A 16,751-nucleotide genomic window follows, 5' to 3' on the forward strand; every position below is an offset into this window, starting at 1 on the left:
GATATTCTCTCTTGATAAATTTGCCCAAAAGTAAAAGGCAAGAGCAGTTGTAACAAATATCTTCAGCACTATTTTAGTGAGCGTTCATATGGTTGTGGGTTTGTATAATCCCAGTCTGTGTTGTTCATTTAGCCAGCACATCCATCAAAAGTTAAGCATTTTAAATGTTACTTTACTGCATTTGCTTTTCTCAAAAAATAATTAACGTGATACACCATAATGTAATTCTATTACAGGTTGGTTTTATTTACATACAGAATTCCTATAACATATCTGCTGGATTACCAAAAGAACTGCATAGGATGGATGTAAGATTTCCTTTAAGATTGTAAAGTGTCTTGTAAAATTGTAAGGATTCCTCAGAATATTTTAATTTCTGGACACCACTCTTTGGGAATTGAAATATAGTTTAGCATAACTACAATATTCTAAAACGGGGTTGTGTTCAAATGTTCTTATAGGATGCGTATTGAATTGAATTTTTTTTTGGGGGGGGGGTCATAGAATGCACGTTCTCGCATTGTGTCATTTTTCTGCGCTGTGTAATTTACCTTTTTCCCCACAAGACCAAGAAAACATTTGCGTCATCTGCTTACTAACTACAGCTAAATGTTCTAACACAGAAAAAGGTGGGAAAAACCACAAACACAAAATGAAACAGGAATACCACTTGGCAAATCATTCATTTAAGCATTTAAACTTCCTCCAAAACAAACAAATAATTGTGTCCTACTAATAATACTGATGCTGTTTCTATAGTCTAGCTCAGAGCCAAACAACTTCCCTGCGAAAAAGTGATAGAATATTTTACTTCCTGACACCGCACCAATCAGACGTTTGTCTGTCCTCACGTACCATCGCCGTAGAGGCGTGATTGCGTAGAATGCGTAGCGGGTGGACCCTTTAGTGTAACCGCATTGTTGTTTGGGAGAAAGGTTGTTCGTTATTAGAAATTGGACACTTCGATTTACGAATGGTCCTTTTTAGTAATAACTGCGTGCCGAGAACAAGAACGACGTTCCAAACTGATACCGTCGTCACGGAAACCATACTGCTTTCTTTAAATAAACAGTTTAAGCCTTTCTTCAGCGGCGCCCGTTGGATCAGATTGTGCGGAATCACAGCCACTCCGCGGGCCACATCGCCATTGCTTTAGCTGCTACCGTTGTCTTCAGAACAAAACATTGAGAAGTAAGATTTATTTACTTATTATTTTCAATCAGCTGTACAGTACTAATTTTCTTAATCGAAAAATATCGTAAAACAAAAGTTGTGATGTATATAAATGCTAGGGCTTTTTTTTTTTTTTTTTTTTTTTTTTTTTTTTGTACATATGGTGCTTGTTTTGTTGGACGCCATATTTGCCTTTTCTGGTTTTATTATTGTGAACTGCCCCATCGCTCTAGGCCGCTGGCAGACTCCCTTTGTGTGTCTCGGTAAAATAGTTGGCTGAAAGAGGATATACTGGTAGACTTTGTTTCTGCCTGGGTTAGGCACCAACCGTACTCTCAATACAAATACAATATTAAACTGTAATGTTGCTATGTCCCATTGATTCAAACAGGCCCGGGAAAGTGTTTGGTGCAGTGACGTCACAGAGCTGGGCCGTATTCCAGGAAAACTTCTGTTTTACATGGGAAGTTCCTGGTTTTAAGTCGGTTTAAACGCAGGTTTTGAATGAGTCTTAAACAATGTGTTTGGCGTATTACTTGTACCTTTTATTCAACAATTTTGGGAACTGCTCAAACACCCTACAGTACTTTATGTTCTATTCTAATTATTTATTTTTTTTATGAGTTGATGTTAATTTTGGAGATTAACGGTTGGTTGGCTTAGAATATAACTGCCTCCCGTTTGAATCAGTATTATTAAATTCTGGTAGAACTGACTACTACTAGCTTCCCTCAAACAAATATGACAATACTTGTGGCGGTTGTGTTTATTGTCTTGTAGTTTTGGTGTCAAACCATATACACGAATTGTAATCTAATATTGTGGCTTGTTTTAAGTTTCATTACTACACAAGTAATAATTGTTTTCTCTTGTCGTAGATAAATTAATATCCATGTTGGTGATTTTAATGTCAGCAAAATGTAGTATTTCATGATAGACATCCTGTTAAGTTATTCCTGTCTACGTTATATTTATTTAAGTCAGTGTTTTAATAAAGTCCTGGCTAGCATAGGCATTAATTAATATAAACCACCTTTTGAATGTAAACATTAATCTCTCTTTTCTACTTTCACATGGAGACCTCTGTCTTGAAAGCTTGTGATTAGTTATAGTTTAGTTAGTCCAATAAAAGGTAGTACTCTCCTTCGCTATCTATTAATATCCATGTTTGTATAAATAAAAACTACTGAATTTAAAATCTAATAAATTACTTTAACTTAGAATTGTAAAATATCGTATGATAATTAAAAATAATGAGACTGATAACTTTTTGTTAAAGGAAGTAATGTGGATGCATCCAAAAAGTGGGATCAATTATTGACAGTTGTCACATGACAAGTGATTTTCTTAGAAATAACAATGTTGCTTACATGTCTCCTGTCTTTTTTTTTTTTAATTCCTCCCAGGTTATATTCAAAATGAAAAGAAAAGGGCGTCATCATCGAGTGTCTACGACAAGGCGTTCAGCTTCTCCTTGCAATATCAAGAACTCTCCCACACGGGAAACACTGACATATGCCCAGGCTCAGCGGATGGTAGACATGGAGATTGATGGTCGTCTACACAGGATCAGTATTTTTGACAATTTAGAGATCATATCAGAGGACGACCTTACAGCACAAGAGCTAACTGAATGTAACAGCAATAAGGAAAACAGCCAACGGCCAGCGCTGATAAGATCCAAAAGACTTAAAAACAATAATTTAAAAAAGAAAAATGCTGTTCTACCAAATGCACACGGGGTACCAGTTTCATCTAGTACTCTCCCAGAGCCCAAAATTCGTATTGTTGATTACAACCCACCTGTTGCTCCTCGGAGACCCCCTTCATATTACACATTTATTGAGAAATCCTCTGATGAGCTTGATAAAGAGGTAGAGTATGATATGGATGAGGAGGATTATGCATGGCTAGAACTTGTTAATGAAAAACGCAGAAGTGAAGGGCTGGGTGTTGTTTCTCAAAATGTATTTGAGTTCCTCATGGACAGATTTGAAAAGGAATCTTTCTTTGAGAACCAGAATCAAGGAGATCCCCAGTCTCTCATTGATGAAGATGCAGTGTGTTGCATATGTATGGATGGTGAATGCCAGAACAGCAATGTCATTTTATTTTGTGACATGTGTAATTTAGCAGTACATCAAGAGTGTTATGGCGTTCCATACATCCCAGAGGGGCAGTGGCTTTGTCGGCATTGCTTGCAGTCTCCTTCCCAGCCTTTAGACTGCATACTTTGCCCCAACAAGGGCGGTGCATTGAAAAAGACGGATGATGATAGATGGGGACATGTGGTTTGTGCCCTGTGGGTACCTGAAGTGGGTTTTGCTAACACTGTTTTTATTGAGCCAATTGATGGTGTAAGGAATATTCCTCCAGCAAGGTGGAAGTTGACATGCTACCTCTGTAAACAGAAAGGGGATGGTGCTTGCATTCAGTGCCATAGAGCAAACTGTTACACAGCATTTCATGTGACTTGTGCTCAAAAAGCAGGCCTTTACATGAAAATGGAACCTGTAAAAGAAGTAATAGAGGCTGGAACAACTTTCTCAGTGAAAAAGACTGCCTATTGTGATGCACACACTCCAACGGGCTGTGTAAGGAGACCTCTGACAATTTATGAGGAAGCCGAAACAAAAAATGGACTTTGTCAAAAAGGGCAAAAAACAGCTAGGACCAGATTAAAAGGAAAGCATAAAAACAAGAAGTGTAAAAAAGTTTTATCTGAACCACTGGGAGCTGTTCCTACAGTATCTGTACCAAGTATCCCATCTCAAAGGTGAGTTTTTAAGCATATAAGAATTGTGGGTTACTATCTGTTAATATCTTTAATTCTTAGTAATGTGAAAACCAAGTGTTTTGTTTCCTAACGTGCGTCATGGATGATTGGCAGTAAATGATGGAGTTATACGTACGCAGACCACCTGCTTACTAAATATAGTGTCGCTGAATAGATTATTCAAGAATAGGCCACATGTTTGTTCATTAAGTACATTGGCACCCTAGGTCCCACAGGGTACTCCATGTCTCATGAGATTACTGGCTTTTTCGCTGTTTTTTTAATCTAATGTATCTTTTGAGTTTGAACCAGTTTTCTTACTTTTAGGTTGAACAAAATTCTCAATCAAATTGCTGTACAGAGAAAGAAACTATTTATAGAACGTATTTTGAATTACTGGACACTGAAAAGGCAGTCAAGAAATGGTGTGCCATTGCTACGGCGTTTACAGTCAAGTTTACAGTCACAACGAAATGCACAGCAGGTAAGTAAATTTGGATTAAGGTAACTGCAGTGATCTGTCACATATCTGCCCTAGCCATTTATCTGCCATGATCAAACTCTTCAGCAACGTTAATTTATTATCGAACAGAGAAGATTAGATCAGATATTGTAGATCCTACCAAAGTTTTCGTACACTGTTATGTGATCCGTGCGATGCCATTGCAGGTAGTGTCATGTGAGCTGTTCAGTGTGTTGATATTTAAATAAATCCTGTTCGCCTGCAGGGCGTATAAACATCAACCTCAGTCTCGATCTGCTGCCTGTCACTAGGCAGCGAATCCACGCGACAGATGGCTGTTCTCAAAACAATAATTGTGTGAATATAGTAATTGTTACATCTGTTTATAATGGTATTTAAAATAGGATTCATTCATCTGCCTTTTTACATATCCACCCTTACTCTGGTCCCACCACAGTCGAATATGTGACGGATAACTATTATGATTATTCTGAATTTGAGTAACTGTTTCTTTTAAGCCGTCAGATGAAAAGCTCCTGTAAAGTCTTTTTTCTTTAGTATCTATAAATGTTTTTGTCCCATTCTCATCTGGGTTTGCCTTATTATTCCAGAACCTAATGTACAATGTAAACAGTTTAAAGTTACTAATTTTCTTGGTCTTTGTTTTCTGAAGAGGGAAGATAATGAGGAAAGCAGTGCTTTGAAAGAACAATTGAAGTACTGGCACAGGCTTCGCCATGACCTTGAGAGGGCACGCTTATTGGTGGAGTTAATTCGTAAACGAGAGAAATTAAAGAGAGAGGAGGTAAACTTTTTTTTTCCCCTGATTTGAAATTTGCCTTGTTGGCATGTGTTTTTTTTTTTTTTTTAAATCTCTTTCTGGTGTACCTATATATTGGAAGGAAGTGCCTACATCAGCATTACGTTCTTACACTTCACAGCTTCTGTCCTTGCAGATTTTCTCTGGACCCCACAGGCAGGGGCAAGAAAAGTAACACATTGAAGTCTTGGAAATGTACAATACTACAAGTAATTAAATGTACTGTAATACTGGGATTGGCATGTGGCAATGCATTGATTGACCTGAGCCATTTCCTGGAATGACACATGTCTGAGTCTCACCTGCCACAATCAGTCAGGGGTTTGTGGTGCCATGTATTGTTCGGACTTGTACGCAACTACCAGAGCAACCTCATAAGAGAGAGGTTCAAAATGTGATAGATAAATACAGGATTACAGATCAGATATAGATTACAGCTAAAACAGATATGATTAACACATTTTTACAGTAAAAGCTCCAAGTTATGGCACATGCCAGTCCCTGCAGTGGTGCATGGAATTAGCTTTGCTTGTGGCAGCTGTTGTTGCATTTGTGTTCAGTGTGATCTTTATGCACAGTTATGCCATTCTATGAATTCTGGTAAACCATTTTGTGTCCATTTAAAAATTGTACAAATGATGATTAATCACTAAAGCGGCGCATAAAACACACATTGCAAGTTTGTTGCAAAAACTAAATAAAATATATTGACCAGAGTGTTTGCTTGTACTGTGCTGTGCACATCTTGAGTTAAAACGAGGAAGCAATATGTACAAAGGTCAGGAATTCATTTATGTATGTGCAGTTTGTTTTGTCCAAAGGGGGTGTACTGCTTGTGTGGCTTGATATTGCTGTTCCCTTTTCTTGGACATGTGCTTACAACTGTATGTTTTAATTTCATTGGATGCATTATTCTTCTACAGATCAAGGTTCAGCAGGTTGCCATGGAGCTACAGTTGGTACCTTTCACTGTTCTTCTGCGGTCAGTGCAAGATCAGCTTGAAGAAAAAGATACTGCCAGAATTTTTGCCCAGCCAGTGAACCTCAAAGAGGTGTGTTTCTGATAATGTGCATCTGTCACTTTTTTTTTTATTATTATTTTGTTCTCATTGCCAAATAAAATGGTTTCATGTTCATGTAAATGTTTGCAAATAGACCTATTTCTGTGCATTCTATTTCACCCAGCATTTAAATCAATGTGTTTATATTAATTGAAAACCAACAAAATTAGCAAATGTAATGGAACAATTGTTGGAGAAAAAAAAAAAAAGTACCAGTAATTCAAATTTCTATACATTAGTCTGCCATATTGAGGCAGATTTGTGTTTGTACATGGTCCACAAACACTTTGTACAGAATTTGTGTATGAAATTAAACAATACTGTAATATACAAACTTGTTCTTAAAATGTTTGTACAAATTCTATTGTATATATAAGTTAAGCAGGTTTTCAAAACATGCCTACATACAATAGTTATGTATATATATATTTTTTTTTAACCTGCAGGTTTCTGATTACTTGGACCATATCAAACATCCAATGGATTTCTCTACAATGAGAAAAAGGATAGAAGCTCAAGGATATAAAAACCTGGATGAATTTGAAGAGGATTTCAACCTTATCATTGAAAACTGTATGAAGTATAATGCTAAGGACACAATATTTTACAGAGCAGCTGTTCGATTAAGAGATCAAGGGGGTACTGTTCTGAGGCAAAGCCATCGTGATGCGAAGCGGATTGGATTTGATTATGAAACAGGAATGTACTTGTCCGAACCACCAAAGATTGAACCACCTCTGCCTTTTTCCTGGGAAGATGGTAATTTTATTTTTCTGTACTGATGTAAAGGAGCTATTCATAATCCTTGATTGTTGTCTTTAATAGATTCATACAAATTTTGTAATGTTATCTTAATGCCTACCAATGTACAACTACATTGATTTAATGGGCAGTCTCATTTTCAGTCTCAGTTATAGATACTATTTCACTTCATACTCATGTTTCTTAAAAGTGTAGACATTTAATGTGATCCTCACAGTTCTACATAGCCTAAGTATAGTATTTGAGATAGCTATATCTAGAGACTTGTCTGTCTAGAGAACTGCTTATCCAATTGAACTTGGTTGCAACATTATTTACCACAAGTTATTTATGGGGGGGGGGGGGGGGGCTGTGGCAGCTGTTTTACTAATATAAGTGTTTCCTGCATTTTTGCCTCCTCAGTGGACAAACTCCTAAATCCAGTAAACAGAGGACACATGTCCTTGGAAGAACAGCTCAAAGAACTACTTGAAAAACTTGACTTAACCTGTGCAATGAAATCAAGTCCATCTAGGAGCAAACGCTTAAAATTATTAAAGAAAGAAATCTGTAACGTCCGATACGAACTTAGCCTGCAGAAAACTCAACCCAAGCAACCAGAGCCAAGCACAACTTGGGTTGAAGAGAGTACACCTTTAGAGCAAAATCTCGAGGAAGATGGTATGTATAAAGTATTTCTCATATACTTGCAGTGGGGCATTTCAAATTGTATTTCAGTTCTGCTTTTCTCTCTTAAATTAGTGTCATTTTAATTGCTGTTTTTCATGGACTTCCTTTTTTCCTGTAAGTTAAAGGCTAGTTTCCTGAAGTTTCATGTATTACAGAAGTAAGCTCTACTGTGGAAAGGAAGAAATAGTTTATCAACACAGATATATTTGTGGTAACTGTTTCCAGTTGATGAAATCCACTAAGTTATATTGTGCAACTAATGTAATTTTTGCAATATATATTGTGGCAGTACCAAAGAGAAATTTTTAGTTTTTTGTAATTTTAATATATACATTAATACACATGTGAACACAGATGTGGCCACTCCAATGTGTTTCGAGATACGCACAGACACATGTCGGCTGTACATCTATGACAAAATCTTCTCACAAGCACCTAGATCTCTTATTGGCTGGCAGTGATGACTTGATTTCTAACATTACAGGATTACATTTTTTTTAATGGGGAAAGGTATCTGACATTTGTTTCTTGTTAATTGATACTAGCCAAGGTGTAAAAAAATAAAAAAATAATAAAAACACTTTGCTGGCAGCTGCATCCTGCCCTCTTATTAGCACAATCACGTTTTGAGAACAATTTTTTTTTTTTTTTTTTTTTTTTTTAATATTTCTAAAAAAAGTTGTGATAATTCTGTTAAATAAAAAAGTACTTCCTACAGCCACTGTAGGGAGGCAACAGAAAATGTCATTTGAGGGGGAGTTTTATTTGGAAAAAAGCACTTTGGGGGGGGGGGGGGGGGGGGACACGACTAAGCAAATTCAACTCCTTATCTACAGTATACTGCAATAACTCTTGCAGATTAATTTATTTCCAAATAAAATTGGAGCAATATAGCCAATGATCTAGCAACAGTAAGAAAACCTAACAAGAAATTAAAAGCAGACAAACTTTTCAGCTAGTGGCTTCATGCAAGGTTTCTTAAAACTTTTACCTTTGACTGTTTTTGAGTTTCAACATTAACAGGTACCTTTAGCTGTTAAGTGTCATTTTTAATAATTTAAACAGCAGCAAATCTTAATACCACGTTCCTAAATCGGACCTCTTTGTAAACGTTCCACGTCTCTAAATCGGACCTGCAATGTAAAGGGTGTCAATTAATCTTCAATTAAGGTTTAGCATCATGGATTTAGTTACTTACAGGGCGGATTTCGAAACTAGTTTATAATGTTAGAAGCTTATGGCATTGAGTATTTAAAAGTTATTTTGGAGACATTTGCACCTCATGCCTACAGCTTAGTGCTGTTTACTGCTTCAATGCAGAGCTGTTGTTCCTCACAAACGTATCATATTGGGTAATGGACGATAATAATCTGATCAATAATTTAACGCAACAAAAGAATCCATGCAAGAACATAATTGATAATTATTGTTTCAAGACTACTTTGCTCAACTGCAGACATACACCCTCCTCTCTCTCACTCACTGTGTCCGATAGGTGCGCATACTCCTCTCTCTTACGTTCTTCTTTCTCACTTGTCAAAGATGACATATTTAGTCTAAATGTAGTACGATTTGAAAAGTGTAATATCTGATTATACTGCAGGCCACGAATCAAAATTGAGGGCCAGATCTCTGTGGGGGACCAGTGCCGTAGGGTGTACTTGATGTAGTGACACACTTGGAGCAAAAATCAAACTTAATTTTCTAGTATTAATCTTGTTTTGTCTACAAGCAGTGCCCGATGAATTATGAAACTCTCATATAAAATCATCTCCGCCAGCACCCAGTCTCCATGATAAAGCAAAAAGTGATCTTTCGGCCAAGGTGCTGGATGATGTAAGAAAGTGAGGCATGTCTTTATGAAAGAGGCTCTCAAGAGTTTTTAATGGCAAATTTCTGTTGTGCCACCTTTTTCTTTTGAATAAAAGTGGGAGATTCAAATAAAGTGAAATTATAAAAGTTGATTTTTCATGATGTTCATTAAATGTTAAGTCTCCAAAATTGGTTCATATGACCTATATCTAATATACTAACCAGAAAACACCAGTAGGATTAATCCTGAGTTGGTGTGGCAGTGTTAAGGTTTGCAACTGTTTGTCATTAAAATGAAAACACCTGTTTGATAGTGTTATTATTAAAAAAAATACAACTCCTAGAATAAGTCTTGATAAGGTTCAATATTTATTGTTGCAGCTTTCAGTAATTTGCAAGTATTGTCATTTTCTTTTACAGGCGACAAGTCCTTACCACCAAAACTAGAACCGTCTGATTCTTTGCCACCTCCTTTAAATTTGGACAGTAATTCAGAACCACCTACCCTCAAACCAATTGAACCTAACCCTGAGAACAATAAACTGCATAAACGAGTTAAGTTTGAAAATGAAATGTGTGGTATTTCTCCACCAAAGGAAATGTTTAATGGACACACTCAAGAACACTTGCTTAAAGACACAGATGTTAGTGTGGTGGCCACATCTACATTAGCAGACTCTTCAAGTGATGTCAACAGAAGGACATCTGTTCTTTTTCGAAAATCTAAAAGTGCAAGTCCTCAAAAACCTGGGAAAATCAGTGACGCACAGCCTAGTTCTCCTCAGCTAGGGACCAAAACATTTTTGTCTGTGGTTATTCCAAGATTGGAGACTCTTCTTCAGCCAAGAAAGAGGTCCCGAAGTGCATGTGGAGACAGTGAAAGCAATGAAGAGTCCCCCGTGAAACGTTTTGATACAGGTACAATCAAAACGGTAACAAACAGTAATATACTGGATTTGTATCTGCAACTTGTTCAGGGGTTTTGACTTCTTTGAATGTTTTAAGTCACAAATTACTTCAGAACTATTGTCTTTTTAATTTCACTTACGTTTTTGTAAGAATATGATGTTTCCAGATGATCTTGACTGTTTCCAGAAACCATTGCCTATTTTAAATATTTACGAGGTGTTGATGATTTGTTTGTGTAATTTTTAGTGCAAGTATAAATTGATTTATGGATTATTTATCTTGCTTAATCCATGTTGTCAGTCAGGCCTGCAATATATATTAAAAAAAAAAAAAATGTATCCCATATATTTTTAGGACTTACTAATGGTTTCGGGAATGATGAGTGCAAGGAGCTCACTCCAACCAGAAAGCTTGAACCCAGACGCAGATGTGCATCAGAATCCAGTATCTCTTCAAGCAGTAGTCTTTTATGCAGCACAAGGTATTTTCTTAAATAATGTTTTTGTTAAATAACCTAATGTCCAACTGCTAATCGTCAATTTTTGTCACTTGACTTTTTATCATTGCATATGTCTGCAGTGGTTTAAACTAAATTCACCAATTTTACTGTTTTGCTATCTTCACTTTTTGATGTGCAAAGTGGACTAAATTTGTGTCAGGAGGCTGGTTTCAGTTTCACTGAAGGTGCACAATCTGTGGCTGAACTTGTGTTGTGCGGCTCACAGAATGGAAGTTAGCTCTGACTTATTTTAACAATAGTGTAACATATACAGTACATAGAAAAAAAGGGTGGGGTAATTTTTTTCCTAAATGTAATTGTCAAGATGGAAAATATTTTTTTTTCCGCATTTATCCGCAGGAAATGGATTCCTAGCATCCCTGCTGATAAGTAGAGGAACTCCTATTTTGTTGATGGGTGCCTTCCTTTGAGATGCCACCTCATACATAGACATCATGGGTCAATTGCAACTTTCTACTTAAACCATTATTACCCCTTCATGGGGATGAACATCCCCGACGATGGGGATTTAGTGGAGGCTCCACTAAGTACGAACATACGTCCATACGTATGTATGTCACACATTTTTACATATAACTTCAGAACTGGTCATCCAATTGTGATGAAACTTGGTTTGAGCAGAAATCTAGGTCATGGGTATTTTTACTTTAGCTGTGACCCTGAATGGTTTGTCTAATCAAGGCAAAATCTTCAGAATTGTTTGCCAAATTATTGATAATTTCCAAGGGCAGTTTTTCTAAATACAGTGAATATAGGTCACGTCATATTACTGACACCTGATTATAAGCATCAACAGTTTACTCAACCTCCAGTAGTGTTTTCTACTATTGTAACAACCTCAACTTTTATAAAGAAGGAAAAAAATTTAGGGAAATAGCTTGCAACACTTGATTTTCAAGGTGTGGTATCCGAACATGAAAATACTGTGTTTGTCCCAGCACTAATTAAGTAAAACATAACATCAGAAAATGTACTTTATTAGGTCAGGTTTGCTTAGAAACTGACAATCCACAGCCTCCCCTTACATAAGTTTACCATGTTTTTTTGCACATAATTTTGCAGTTTTTGCTTTTCCCAGTTATGCTATGTATTTATTATAGTTTGCCAAGTTTATTAATAATATGCTGTACCGTTCCTTGCTATTCTTTACTTTGCATACCTATGCTTTACCATGCTCTCACTGAGGCTTTATTACAATGCTGTGTTTTTACTATGGGAAACTTTTAGAATGGCCAGTGTGTTGTGTGCAGAAGGGTGATCTTTTACATATTAAATTTGTTCTTCAGTTTGTCAAGTTTGCCTTTAGCCAAGGGAGGGTCCTCTATCAAGTTTGAGAACCTGTGGTCTAAATGTAACAGTTATCCAGTGTTGCAAACATTGAGCCAAATGAGGCTATTTAATAATAACCTCATTCAAGTTTGACTTTGACTAGAAATGCATAATTGCTTCCATATATAAAACAATGGCTAACACATTTTGCAGTATAATTACAATTTGGAAGTGTCCTTTTAATTGTTATAAATATTTGTATTGGTCCAGTAGATGCATGGGATATTATATTACTCCAGTTGTACACCTACACCAAAAAAATGTTGACTTGTATAATGTCGAACAATATTTTTGGATTCAGTGCTACAGAGAAAATAGTGTTAGGTTATTATTTGTTGTAATATATATTGTTTCATTCAGATCCATTGCTTTGCAGATGTAGAGTTTGATTTTAAGGCACATAATTTACCTGTATTTTGTACTCCCATAAATAGTCATGGAGTATCCTGTGTCTCTATATTTATTGAAAAACACTGTCACATTCAAACATTGCTGATTTCATTTAACTTGATATGTGGGTAAGAATTCACCAGTGGGTCAAACCAGGGACTAAAAATAAAATTTAATGCAATCCTTTTTTTTTTTTCTTTTCTTTTTTCTTTCAAGTTTGAGCCTTCCGAAATGTGGGAAAGGAAAACCGGCACTGGTACGAAGAAACACTGTTGATGATAAAAATGAGTTAATAGCTTGCATTGAAACTGGAAACTTTGCTAAAGCAGCAAGAATTGCAGCAGGTATTTGTTATAAAAAATCTGTCAGTTTACAGTTTTAACCCTTTGCAGTCAATTTATTCAGCGCTCGTCAGGCGTGTCGGGTCCAGTTTATTTTCACACGCGCTGTTTATAGAGTAAAACGGGTTCAAAAGGCATTGAATCGCAAAAAAACTCAGTTCTGTATCTACGGCCAAGCCCCACCCCTTGTTCGCTGTATTTTTCACATACCTCTTTATAGACGTGCATACTGATAAATCCTCTCCTGAATTCTCGTTTTATCACCAAACTCCTCAATAATGCGATTTAAGTCATTATTTTATTACTGTAACATCTCAAAAAGCTCTGCAAATGTCTATGATATTCTTTGAGTGCTGGATGCAGAAGCAGCTACCTCCATTGTTATGTCCGTGTTATCTCTGTAATGCATGGGGCTATGAGATATAACCCTTTTTTCAGTTTCATTCGGCCATCAAAAGGTTTTCTTGGCTTTTTCCGGAGAAAAAATGACTAGAGACCTGTGCTTTACATCTTTTTGCTTTGCTTTTTAACTCATCATAACTTGATTGTCATTCTTCCTGCTCTCCTAGAAGTTGGCAACAACAATATATGGATGCCTGCTAATTCTGCAACTGTTGTCCTGGAACCTCTGAAACTAGTCTGGGCGAAGTGTAGTGGCTATCCCTCCTATCCTGCACTGGTAAGTTGAAGCAAGGGAAAATGTAATAAGAAGTTTGTATGTCAACATTAAAAAAAAATGGGGGGGGGGGGGGGGGGGGGGGGGGGGGGGGTTAAAAAAAATGGGGGGGGGGGGGGGGGGGGGGGGGGGGGGGTGTGTGTCATGGCCCTTGTCAATCCGTGTTATTAAGTAATCAGTTTAAATGTTAGATAGTCATGATTGGAAGGGGCTAGTTATCACTCTTGCTGGTCTCACCCCTTGGTGCTTCATTTATATTGGCGTAAATGCAACCCCTGTATTGCCAAAATACTAAATTATTGTTTTGGTTGGGTCTAAATATGACCATATCTAAGTACATGTACAGGCACCTCCAAAATTATTGGCACCCTTGATAAAGATGAGGCTGAATAAAATAAACAACACTCAAATATGGGAAAACTATATTCTTTTATACGAATACAGTTGCTCAGAGAAAACATTTATTTTTAACAACTAATAATTTTTTTTTCTCAGGTGTCAAAATTATTGGCACCCCTAAAGATTCTTAAATTTAAAATTAAACAAAATTAAACCTGCATTAACACTGTACTTTACATCTCAGTCTTAAGAAACTGTATTGTTGCCTTTCATGGCTTCCTGTTTCACTGGGGTATAAAAATGAGGTAACATGCATGTAAAATCCATTTGTCATCCATCACCATGGGGAAGGGCAAATAACTCACAAATGAAAAGAGACAAAAGGTTGTTGACCTTCATAAATCAGGCAATGGGTACAAAAAATAGCTAAAAACCTAAATATACCACTAACCACTATTAGGGCAATAATTAAGAAGTTCAAAACCAGTGGAACAATGGTAAATCTGCCTGGTAGAGAACGCAAGTCCATCTTTCCCTCATGAGCAGAAGATTGTTTGGGAGGCAAAGAAGAATCCAGGGGCCACGGTTGGAGAATTACAGAACTTGGTTGCATCTTGGGGTCACCAAGTCTCTTTGCTAAATGGCAATGGCACTTGGATTGGAGCCAGGTGCTATGGTCAGATGAGACAAAAATAGAGCTCTTTAGCTATACACACCAATGGTGGGTTTGGCGTCGAAAGAAGGATGCATATGCAGAAAAGAACCTCATACCTATCTTAAAATATGGTGGTGGATCTTTGTTATGGGGCTGTTTTGCTTGCACTGGTCCTGGGGCCCTTGTTAAGGTCAGCGGCATCATGAACTGTACCAAATACCAGGACATTTTAGCCAAAAACCTGGTTGCCTCTGCCAGAAGGCTGAAACATGGTCGCAAGTGGATCTTCCAGCAAGACAATGACCCCAAGCACAGATCAAAAAACACAAAGAAATGGTTACTTGACCACAAAATCAACATTGTGCGATGGAAATCTCAGTCTCCAGACTTCAATCCTATTGAAAACCTGTGGGCAGTCCATAAGCACAGACCAAAGGATATGAAGGATCTGGAAAGATTCAGTATGGAGGAATAGTCTAAGATCCCTTCCAATGTGTTCTTCAGTATCATAAAAAATGATAGAAAAAGGCTCAATGCCGTTATCCCTGCAAGGGGAGGGTGCACAAAGTACTGAAAACAAAGGTGCCAGTAATTGTGACACTTCATTTTTTTGGAAATTTATAATTAGAGAAATGTGTAATTTTGGTTGATTTCCTTGAATTGTTAATAAAGTACAATATGTTCCACATGTTGTCAAATTCCAATATAGCTCATTACCTGAGTTGTTTATTTTATACAGCCTTTTTTACTCATCTTTATCAAGGGTCCCAGTAATTTTGGAGGTGCCTGTTTTTTTTTTTTTTTATCACAATGGGCTATTTATTTTACTTTAGTCGCCTTTTCTCCTCATTTTTTTTAGATAATAGATCCAAAAATGCCTCGGCTTGGTTGTCACCATAATGGTGTGTCTATACCAATACCTCCACTGGATGTTTTAAAAGTAGGAGAACAAATGCACTTCAAGTCTGGAGAGAAACTTTTCCTTGTTCTTTTCTTTGACAACAAGAGAAGCTGGTAAGTGCATACTGTTAAACATTGAAAATTGAAGCTCAATAGATTCTATAACTTCGTATCAGCTATTCTATCTATCTGTCTACCTCCATCTATCTTATAGTTTTGAGAATAATCATTAATTAAAGTAATTACATGTTTAATTATCTTTTTGTTTTACCAGGCAGTGGCTTCCTAAATCAAAAATGGTTCCTCTTGGAATTGAGAAAACTATCGACAAGTTAAAAATGATGGAGGGTCGAACCTCCAGCATTCGCAAAGCTGTACAGACTGCCTTTGATCGAGCAATGAATCACCTAAGTCGAGTACAGGGGGAACCAGTTAGTGATTTTAGTGATGTTGATTAAATCGGTGCTAACTTGACATCTTGCCTCATTTGGACTTCTGCTATATTGGGCTGATTACTGTTTCTTAATGAATGTGCTGGAGGTCTATTTCTCAATTATTGTACTTAGTAACTGCATTCAGCAAGAGTAATTTGCTAAAATGTTCACTGCCATTCTTAATTATGACCTTTTCCATCACTCATTGTAGTTGCAAGAGCTTTTTTCCTAATCTGAAAATGTAAATGTGTATTGTCTGAAGCTTTAATTTATTCCATAGATATGGTTGTTTTTTTGTTTTTTTTTAATTATTTGGTACAGTGTATTAACTGCAGTGTGTGTCTATATATATGTGTGTGTGTGTGTATATGTGTATGTATGTGTATATATATATATATATATATATATATATATATATATATATATATATATATATATAAGAAAGAAAGATATGTACCATATCACCATGTGGGCTTTCCCGGTGCTAAATGCATTGTAAAATCCTACAAACAAATCAAAGACTGAAATAGGGCTATATCATACTGTTAAAGTGTGATTTCAGTAACTGCTGTTTGTTTTTATATCTTGTCTGAATTACATAAGTTATTGTCTGTTTACTTAGGCTTCTCCAAGTGGCATTAACTATTTTTTTTATATATTAGTGGTTTTATATTTATAATTTTAGTATTCTCAGTTCTGTATATATTTGTATAGTTTAAATG

The 16,751-nt window shown here is 36.5% G+C and overlaps 1 protein-coding gene across 3 annotated transcripts; it reads left to right on the plus strand.

The window, feature by feature from the left end:
- Positions 1–899: 899 nt before the first annotated feature.
- Positions 900–16,386, plus strand: brd1a (bromodomain containing 1a). Of its 3 annotated transcripts, XM_041257524.1 has the most exons (13): positions 900–1,191; positions 2,580–3,949; positions 4,277–4,433; positions 5,086–5,217; positions 6,156–6,284; positions 6,740–7,052; positions 7,458–7,715; positions 9,957–10,454; positions 10,800–10,926; positions 12,901–13,028; positions 13,595–13,704; positions 15,555–15,709; positions 15,870–16,386. In XM_041257524.1, exons 2-13 carry the CDS (start codon positions 2,592–2,594, stop codon positions 16,051–16,053), a joined length of 3,549 nt encoding a protein of 1,182 aa, XP_041113458.1. In that variant the 5' UTR covers positions 900–1,191; positions 2,580–2,591; the 3' UTR covers positions 16,054–16,386. The 3 variants fall into 3 exon arrangements, 2 of the variants coding, with proteins under 2 accessions (XP_041113458.1, XP_041113459.1); XR_005950747.1 differs by lacking the exons at positions 13,595–13,704; positions 15,555–15,709; positions 15,870–16,386 and adding an exon at positions 11,305–11,512 and having other exon boundaries at positions 12,901–12,977; XM_041257525.1 differs by lacking the exons at positions 12,901–13,028; positions 13,595–13,704; positions 15,555–15,709; positions 15,870–16,386 and adding an exon at positions 11,305–12,863.
- The last annotated feature ends 365 nt before the right edge of the window (positions 16,387–16,751 follow it).

Source organism: Polyodon spathula, chromosome 8 (genome assembly GCF_017654505.1).
Source record: "Polyodon spathula isolate WHYD16114869_AA chromosome 8, ASM1765450v1, whole genome shotgun sequence".
Lineage (NCBI taxonomy): Eukaryota > Metazoa > Chordata > Actinopteri > Acipenseriformes > Polyodontidae > Polyodon > Polyodon spathula.